Genomic DNA, 9,075 nt, shown 5'->3' with positions numbered 1-9,075 from the left:
CCCTGGGGCAGGTGGCCAGCGTTTTATTCTGTCAAATGGACAGGCTGGCATGGGCTGCAGCCAAGACTGGGATTGGGGGCTCCTCCACTGCCCAGAGCCCCAAGAGTTGCTGAGTTTCTCCCGCTGGCCGCCACATCAACGAGATACAGCTGGGGTTGAGCCCAAGTTTTCAGGTGTTGGCCCTCAACACTGTGGCTGGTGGGTGGCTCTGGTTGGCTGGGGAAGCGGCTCTGGGAGCAGAGAAACCAAGACTCTGGGTGGCTGTGCTGGGAAGGAAGTCAAGATCAAGAAACCATTGAGATTAGGAAAGCTTTCCAAAAGGCAGGCATGGTGTGGTGTGTATGTGCGTGGGGGAAGCATATACTTGTGGGAAGTATGGGTGGGGGCGTTGCTGGTCAGGGTGCAGAGAGCTGAGAGCCACCCAGCAAGACATGACTCAAGCTGGGTGTGGTGATGCACACCTGTGATCCCAGTTCTCAGGAGGCTGAGGCAGGAGGAGTGCCTGTGATTGTGAGGCCACCCTGGGCTACAGTCAGATCCTGTCTCAAAAATAAGTTTTTGTTTTGTGTGGTCCTGGGCAGGGGGTCGGGGGGATCTTCCAAGACCATCTGACATACTAGGCAGGCACCCAACCACTAAGCTACACCTCTAGCCCCAAGATACCTGACTTCTATGAGACACGCACAGCCTGATCCCAAGTAACGAGGGGAAAAAGAGGAGCTGCTGAGTCCTGTGCTGTGTTGTTTTCTCCCTCTGCACATGTTTATTGAACATTTCTGAGATTGTAAATGATTTTGTTGGCTGCTGCTCCTTGTTTATTGAATGTGGTTGCCAGCTACTCTTCACTAAATGGCTAGATGCTGGAAAGTGGGAATGACTTCCGGGGTGTGGACCGCAGGGACCTCCTCTACCCCCCCCTGTTTTTCCTTGATCCCCCTGGTGCCTCTGTCTGAGAAGGAGGGATTAACAGGCAGCACTAATGTGCCCACAAGGGTGGTCTTGGCCTGCTTGCTCAGCGCTTGCCATCCTACTCTGTAGGTACAGCTGAGACTTAAGGAGCAGGAGGCTCATCTCATGCGATGACAGCTGACCTAAACTTTCAAATTTTTATAAATCCAGTATTTATAAACAGGGTGGATATAAAAAAGTTCAAATGATAAAGAGAACTTGCATCGTGGGGTACACCTCCCCACCCACCATCATACACTTACGGCTGTGTGTCCTTACAAAAGTCCCCCACTGTTCTTAGCATAGAGGGATCTTCAACAACTTCTGAGCACAGCCTTTCTGCTTAAGCCATTCTATTGTCTCAGCCTTTTGAGCTGCTTGTCCTCTGCCTGTGAAGGTTGTTGGGTGTTAGCTGAAACCTGCAGGGTGAAATGATGACTGTGGCAGTGCCATAAATGAAGCTGTAGGATCCAGGAGAGGTGTCCCAGGTCCCTGCCTTAGTTTGGAAACCAGGCACGAATGAATCTCTGAGGGTGACATGAAGTTAGTTGTACCCCAAAGCTGTAAAATGCATCAGTTCTTTGTACTTCCTATGTGGAGTTTTTCATTTAATGCATTATTGAGTGGCTTTGTTATGTATGGTTAAGCATATCCTGGCATCAGATCAACTCATCTCAGTATTTTATTGTTTCTCTGGAGGGTGTGGATTATTTATTTTACAGTATTGGAATTTAGATCTAGCTGTACCACTTAGCTACATCCCCTTTCATTGAGACAAGGTCTCATTAAGTTGCCCAGGTGGGACTCAGACTTGTGATCTTCCTGTCTCAGCTTCCTTCAGTGCTGGGATCATAGGCGTGTGCCACAGCACTGGCTAAGATATGGACTATTTAAAATGCCATTACAGCCAGGCGTGGTGATGTATGGCTATAATCCTTGCACTTGAGAGGCTGAGACCAGAGAATCACAAGTTCGAGGCCAGCTTGGACTACTGTACATAGTTCAAGGCCAACCTTGACTACATAGCAAGACCTTATCTCAAAAGCAAAACAAAATGGCCAGGGATTTAGTTAAGTGGTACCATCCCTGCCTCGAAAGCACAAGGTCCTGAGTTCGATCCCCCCCCCCCCCCCCGCACCAAAAAATAAAACCCAAAACAAAAATGCCGTTGTTACACCTAAAGAAATTGATGATCAGCAGGCATGATGGCTCACACCTGTAACCCCTGCACTCAGAGGCCAAGGTAAGGGGATCAAAAGTTTGAGCCCAACCTGGGCAATTTAGCAAGGCCTTGTATCAAAATGGAAAAGAAAAAAAAAAAAAAGCTGGGACTGTAACTCAGTGCAAGGGCCGTTGTTTTAAGCCCCAGTATTATAAAAAGAAAACAACAGTCATTCCTTATAACCAAAAAGCAACAACATATTTAAAACATTTTAGGCTGGCCTGGTGGCATGTGTCTGTCATTTTTCAGCACTTGGGAAGCTGAGGCCAGCCTGGACTACGTAGTAAGACCCTGTCTCAAAAAAACAAAAAATTTTTTTAAAACATAGAAAACAGTGCACTAGTCTTATTTCCACAGCCTAATCCATTTTTGCAAACATGTTAAGTGCCATCTTCAGTCAAGTCTTCTCTTAGAAATTATGAGATGTCCCTGACAATGGCATCCACAATTCTGAGAAGCTTTGGAGAAGGCTGGCACTAGGCTGCACTGAGCACTGAATTTTGTTTAGTTTTGGTTTTTTCTGGTGCTGAGGGTCCAACCCAAGTCCTCACACATGCTAGACAAGGGCACTGCCACTGAGTCCTCAGCCCTGACTGCACAATTCTAGGGTCTCTGAAATCCAGAACAAACCAGGAGGGTTTTAGAAGAGAGGTCCATTAACAGGTGTTAAGACACTTGAGCAAATCATGAATTCCAAGCCTCAGCTTTATCTTCCTTTTTATTTATTTAGAGACAGGGTCTCACTTTGTAATTTAGTCTGGCCTCCAACTCGCGGCAGTCCTCTTGCCTTAGCCTCCTGAGTGCTGGGATCACAGGAGTGTGTCACCACGCCTGGCTGTTATCTTTTAAATGGGGGACTTTGAAAAACTTTCTTAGGTTTGAGGGAACATTTGAGATGAGACATAATACAAATAGATTTATTACATATATAACAAAAACATACCATATACATACACACATTCATTGAATTAATTAATTAATTAATTATTTTGCTGTGCTAAGAAATCTGGGCCCTCATACCTGCCTGGCAAGCGCGTTACCACTGAGCTAAACCCTCAGTCCCTACAGATACACTGATTATTCATTATGTAATACAGTAATGAGAAAATGTAACAGTGCATCTGGCACCAGAGTGATCACGTATATTATCTTATGTAATGTTTGAACGTGTGTCACTTTAATTTTCTCATACCACGGTCGTTTTGGAGCTGAAGACCAGAGAAATATAGAAACTCAGCCCAAGTTTGTTTAGTATTTCTGTGGCACAGCTGGAAACCTGAGCGGTCCTCTGCGTTGTATTGTCGACTCCCTCAGGCAAGTCTCCAGGACACCGGGATTCCTCCCGCACAGCCACACTTGGGCCTCGGGCCTTTCCGTAGTGCCTTCGAACCTGCAAGAATCCGCCTCTGCGCCGGTTCATTGTAGCCAATCAACCCAGGTTTTGGAAACGGAAGGCGGTTGTAGGGCGGGGCCCTAATGATTGGCAGCATACTCGGTCACTAGTACGAGGAATGTACAGATAGACACCGAGGCAGCCCAATGAGCACGAAGTCAGTGACTGCAGCGAGCCAATGCGGTCGAGAGGCGGGGCTGGGGGAAATGTTGGGGTAGAAGGGGTTGAGGATTGTTGCCGCTGTCGCGGCGTTGGACGCGGAGAGCAGCTGTCACGGTTCTCGGATGTAGTGTCGTCGCCGCCGCCATGAGCTACACAGGTAGGCCCACAGGGTTGAGGTCGCTTTGGGTGGGAACAAGACAGGAACGTGCTGGGGCTATGCCGGGCTTGCCCACACCGCCCCCAGCACGCGAGTTACTGCCCTCTGTGGTCACAAAATGGCGTCCTAGGCCCATAGCCTCTGGGTTGCGCCCCTCAACGTCCAGGTGCTTCGGTTCACTGTGGTTGTAGCTTGGAGTCCCGGTTCCTGGCCTCCCGAGGCTTTGGCTTCTTTTGGCTGTGCCCGTGGGACCCAGAGGTCGGCGCTGAGATCACAGCGTCTACCACCTCCGTCCCTGGCCGGAGTTTTTCGGTCGAGGACGCCTCGAGCGGTCCTTTTTTAGGCCTGGCCTGGTTTTTCAGATCCTTCAGCGGACTCGGCCGCGGTCGCCATCGCCCTAGCCTCCCCCGCGAAGCTTCCCTGCATAATGCGCAGCTCTTCTCGCCCCCGAGCTGGGAGAGACGCCAGTTCCCGAGGATCCGAGAATATGTGAGGGTTTGGGTGGAGCACGGAACCTTGAGTCCTTAGGGACTGTGCTTGAATCTTGGGCGAGGAATAGTCTGCTTCGACATCGCTTCACTGGGCATCTATCACATTTGTCGCGTCAGGCGCTTCATAGGAACTGGAAATGTTGACAAGAATTCCTCAAGTAGTTTATAGGCCAGGGCAGACCTTTTTAAGTAAATAAATGCCAACAGGTTGTGATCTGGGACGACTCATGACATAGAAACCTCTAAAGAGAGATCTGTAAGGAGCGTGTAAGAGTAAGGGGAGTAAAGATGGAATGGCTTGGATCGTTAGGAAATATGCCAGAGAGGCCAGTGAAATTTAAGCAGAAAGGAAGGTGGGTGTGAGATCACAGAGAAGAGGACCCCCGTCCCCTCCTTCAGAACCCAGGTATGTTTATAAATCATCTCCAAGTGAATTGCCAAGGCTGCCTGGGTTTGCCTTGGCAGTGACCAATGAGTCTTCTCTACCAGCGATGTAGACTGTCCCCCATCCTCGGTGGAGGTGTTTTAGGCTTGAGCATATGTGGTTGTTGGGTAGCCTGCATTCTGCTTGAAATGATCAAGACGGAGGATGGAACCTGAGCCTTTGGCTCCCTTTGTAGACTCTTTTATGTTAGTCCTCCCTGCTCTGGCCCCCGGGTCCGGAGAATGCCGAGATTCTGTTTTTCTAGTGGACGTCTTCTAGCCCGTGGTTCTCAACAAGGGGCAAGTCTCTATCCCAGGGGATAATTTGGCATCATTTGGAGACCTGTTTGGTGGTCTTATCTGGGAGTTGGGGCTACTGCTGACATCTAGTGGCTAGAGCCCAGAGACGTTGCTCAACATGCTACAAATGCAAAGTACAGCTCCAGCACAAAGAATTATTTGCTCCCAAGTATCAGTAGTGACAAGGTGAGGCAGCTGTGCTGGAGCCTTTCTGTAGTGTTCCTAGTTAAAGTCACTAGGACTGTTCCTGACATCTCTAGAACTGAGATGTAATTCTCTTCAAGTCCTACCAAGAACTGAAGATAGTTCTGTGACATTTAGGGACAGGACTGGTACAGAAACCAGAGGATAAATGGTTGGATGTTACAGAACAGCGTAATAAGAGAGCATTCATTTTTATAGAAGAGGAAATTGAATTTATGGCCAGCCTGAGTTTCAGCTTAAAGTCCTGTTGGCTGTAATTCTTGGTTTGGTGAGCATTGAAGTAGCCAAGCTGATGAGATAATTAGTTTTTTCTTGATCTTGATAAATTGAAAACAACAGTAGCTTTTTTTTTTTCTTTTTAGTACGGGGGATCGAACTCGGGTCCTTCCACTTTTGAGCCAGGTGGCGGAACCACTGAGCTAAATCCCTGGCCCCAACAGTAGCTTTATAATAGGAGTCTTTCTTTTTTAGGAAGCAGACCAGGGCCATGGGGTAGCTCAGTGGTAGAACACTTGCCTAGCATGTTAGGGGCCCTGGGTTCCATACCCAGCTGCCCCTCTTCCCTCCACCTCCAAAAGAAGTAGTAGCAGACCATTATTAAAATCAAAAGCATTTTAAGTCACATTTCAGATGACTTTGCATTAAGGTTAAGTCCAGGAAGACGTGAAGTAAATGTTATCTTTATTATTTTTTTTTTTTTTCTTTTTCTTTTTTTGGTACTGGGGATCGAACTTGGGACCTTATGCTTGCGAGGCAGGCGCCAGAACCAATGAGCTAAATCCCCAGCCCTGTTATCTTTATTATTAAGGATAAAAGGTGAAAAAGTAATTTAGCATATTGACTCATCCAGTTTTTGAGCTCAGTTACTTTTCTTTTTTTTTTGGTACTGGGATCAAACCCGAGGGGACTCTACCATTGAGCTACATCCACAGTCCTTTTCATTATTATTATTAATTTTTTTAAATTTTGAGACAGGGTCTTGCTAAATTGCCCAGGCAGGACTCATATTTGTAGTCCTGCTTCAGCCTCTCTCAGTGTTAAAATTACAGGCATGTGCCACAATGCTTGGCTTCTAGTTGCTTTACTTATAATTGGGAAAGGAGGCTTTATTTCTAGCCCTGAGGGTGGGAGAAGGAAGCAGAAGGAAAACTGGACAGAAAAAAATAAAAGAATCAGGCCTTCAAACAAAGGTCTGAAATGGTACCTGTCTTTTTATAGAAACATTTGTTATCGCAACAGTTTTATTGTGTTAGGAATGCACAGTTGGTTTAGCTGAGTGGTTCTGCCTTGGGTAACATTAGGATATCAGTTGAGACTGTCATCTGAAAGCTTGCCTGGTGCTTCAGCCCCGCCTGCAGGGTGACTCAGACTCCTGTGTCTGGCAGATTGAGGCTGGCTCTGGTTCCTCACCATATGGACCTCTTTGTAGGGCTACTGGAGGAACCCTGACAGCATGGTGACTACTTTCCCACAGACTGAATGATCCAAGAAACAGCAAGATGGAAGTCTCAGAAGTCACACTCAGTCATTTCTCCAAATCCTATTGATTATTTATTATTTTGGGTGAGGATTATGTCATCTCAGGAGGCAAGAATCGCTGGAGGCCATCTCAGAGGCTGTTTAGCACCCTACTTTTTGCCTCAGATGGTAGAGGTTGGAGGGAACCTAACCTAATTCCAGTTGTCCTCTAATTTTTGTTACTGTATATCATTCCTTTAAATACTCTGTCAAGCTGAGCATGATGGTGCACACCTATAATCCCAGCATTCTGGAATGCTGAGGCAGAGGGATGACAAGTTGAAATTCAATTTGGGCATCCTAGCAATTTAGCAAGACTGTCTCAAAACAAAAAGTAAGGGCTGGGTTATAGCTCAGTGAAATAGGCCTTGAGTTCAATCTCCAGTTCACACACACACAAAAGGAAAAAAAAAAAAAAAAAAAAAAAATATATATATATATATATATATATATATATATATATCTTTAATTCTTTTTTTTCTTTTTTTTTTTTGGTATCTGGAATTGAACTCAAGACCTTGTGCTTGCCAGACGGGCACAGGACCACTGAGCTAAATCCCCAGCCCTGCACATGTACTTTTTTCTTGTCATTATTCCCAAACAATACAGCATAACAACTATTTATACAGTATTTACAATGTATTAAGTATTTAATCCACAGATGAAGTATTCAGGAGCATGTGCAGAGGTTATATGCAGATATATGCTATTTGCTTAAGGGACTTAAGCAACTGTGGATTTGGCTAATCTTAGGTGGAAGGTGTTGTCCTGGAACCAGTCCTCAGATAACAAATGACAACTGTACCACATTATGTTCCTAGGCGTGGTGGTGCTGCACACCCATCGTCCCAGCTTCTCATGAGGCTGGGACAAGAGGATCAGTTGAGCCCAGGAGTTCAAGGCCAGCCCAGCCAACATAGCAAGACCCCATAAATATATATAAAGGAAGGAAGGATGAACAGACAGACTGACAGATGGACTACATTACCTAAAAATCAGAGACCACTCTGGTAGCAGCCCTTTTGCAGAACACACAGGTTTCCAGAAGCTAGTTGTACAAACAATGGAGAGGTGTGGGTTGGTACTTCTTACATTATGAGGCTTCTCTGTGAGTGAACTCTCCAAAGAATACTTTCAGTGTTTCTTCAACACTGAAATCATCAGTACTTGGAATTTGGGTATCTCAGGAGGGTCCCTGATCTCTGAAAAGAATCCATTCAAGTATATCCTCTTTATTTAAAAAGAATCTGTATACTTACCTTTCCCCAGGGCCCAGGCTCCATTCCCTCAGTGAGGAAGTAAAGATGACATTGATTCCACAGTTCCCCCACTGGGGTCCAGGAAGGACCTTTTAAGTAAACACAGTAGGAGGTAGGGGAGTGGCTCAATGATAGAGCCAAGTTTAGCGTGCTGAGGCTCTGGCTTCATCCCCACACCACAAAACAAGCAAACCACATTAACTCTGCACCAGGTAGAACAAAGATTGTAAATGTCCCCACAGCCTCACTTAGCCCCAGCATGAATTTTGGCACCATATTTATGAAGACCACTTTAGTTTCAGACCTTTATAGACCTTGGGAAACGCAGTGTAAGGGATCTTGCCCAGTTCCCCTCTGTTGACTTAGGTAAATCAATTTACCTCTGTTGACTGAGATTAGCACCAGGTGGGAGAAGCACTTGTTCATTGTTCTTGGCTGTTGCTGTCATCTTTGTTGCTATGGCTTTAAGGAATAAAGCAGAGAGTCTGTCAACAAGCATGGGAATGCCTACCCAAGTAGAAGGTACTTGGTATGTGGTGTTTTTGCAGTAAATAAGCTATTGGAGGCACTGGCTTTAATTTTCTTTCACGTTGAGTTGTCTCTAATGAGAAGAGACAGATATTAACCATTGTAAATATCATAAGACTGAATCACTTAAAATATATTTTAAAGTTTAGTTTTGGCAATTAGGCAAGGGCAAGAAATAAAAGGGACACATATAGCAAAGGAAGAAGTCAAATGACCATTATTTAGCTAGGCGTGGTGGTGCACGCCTGAAATCCCAGCACTTGCAAGGCTGATGCAGGCAAATCTTCCTGAGTTGAATACTTCTTGACAGAGTACTAATACCTAAAATAGATAAATAACTCAAAAAATTAGACTCTCCCCAAAATAAGACTCAATCCAAAAATGGGCAACTGAAACAAATGAGACACTTAAATGCAAATGGCCTATAAATATATGAAAAAATGTTTGACAATGCTGGCCATTGGAGAAAT

At 45.6% G+C, this 9,075-nt stretch overlaps 1 protein-coding gene across 3 annotated transcripts in view; it reads left to right on the top strand.

The window, feature by feature from the left end:
* Positions 1-3,736: 3,736 nt before the first annotated feature.
* Positions 3,737-9,075, top strand: part of Akap8l (A-kinase anchoring protein 8 like) — a 35,979-nt gene continuing 30,640 nt past the window's right edge. For all 3 annotated transcript variants that reach the window (XM_013068392.3, XM_004872526.4, XM_013068393.3), the window contains exon 1: positions 3,737-3,882. In XM_013068392.3, coding sequence (XP_012923846.2) covers positions 3,870-3,882 — 13 coding nt within the window. In that variant the 5' untranslated portion in view covers positions 3,737-3,869. The remainder of the gene's footprint in view (positions 3,883-9,075) is intronic.

Source organism: Heterocephalus glaber, unplaced genomic scaffold (assembly GCF_053883595.1).
Source record: "Heterocephalus glaber isolate CG9 unplaced genomic scaffold, H.glaber_assembly_v1.0 deba00001760, whole genome shotgun sequence".
Classification (NCBI taxonomy): Eukaryota; Metazoa; Chordata; class Mammalia; order Rodentia; family Bathyergidae; genus Heterocephalus; species Heterocephalus glaber.
This window is presented reverse-complemented; position numbering and strand designations above follow the sequence as displayed.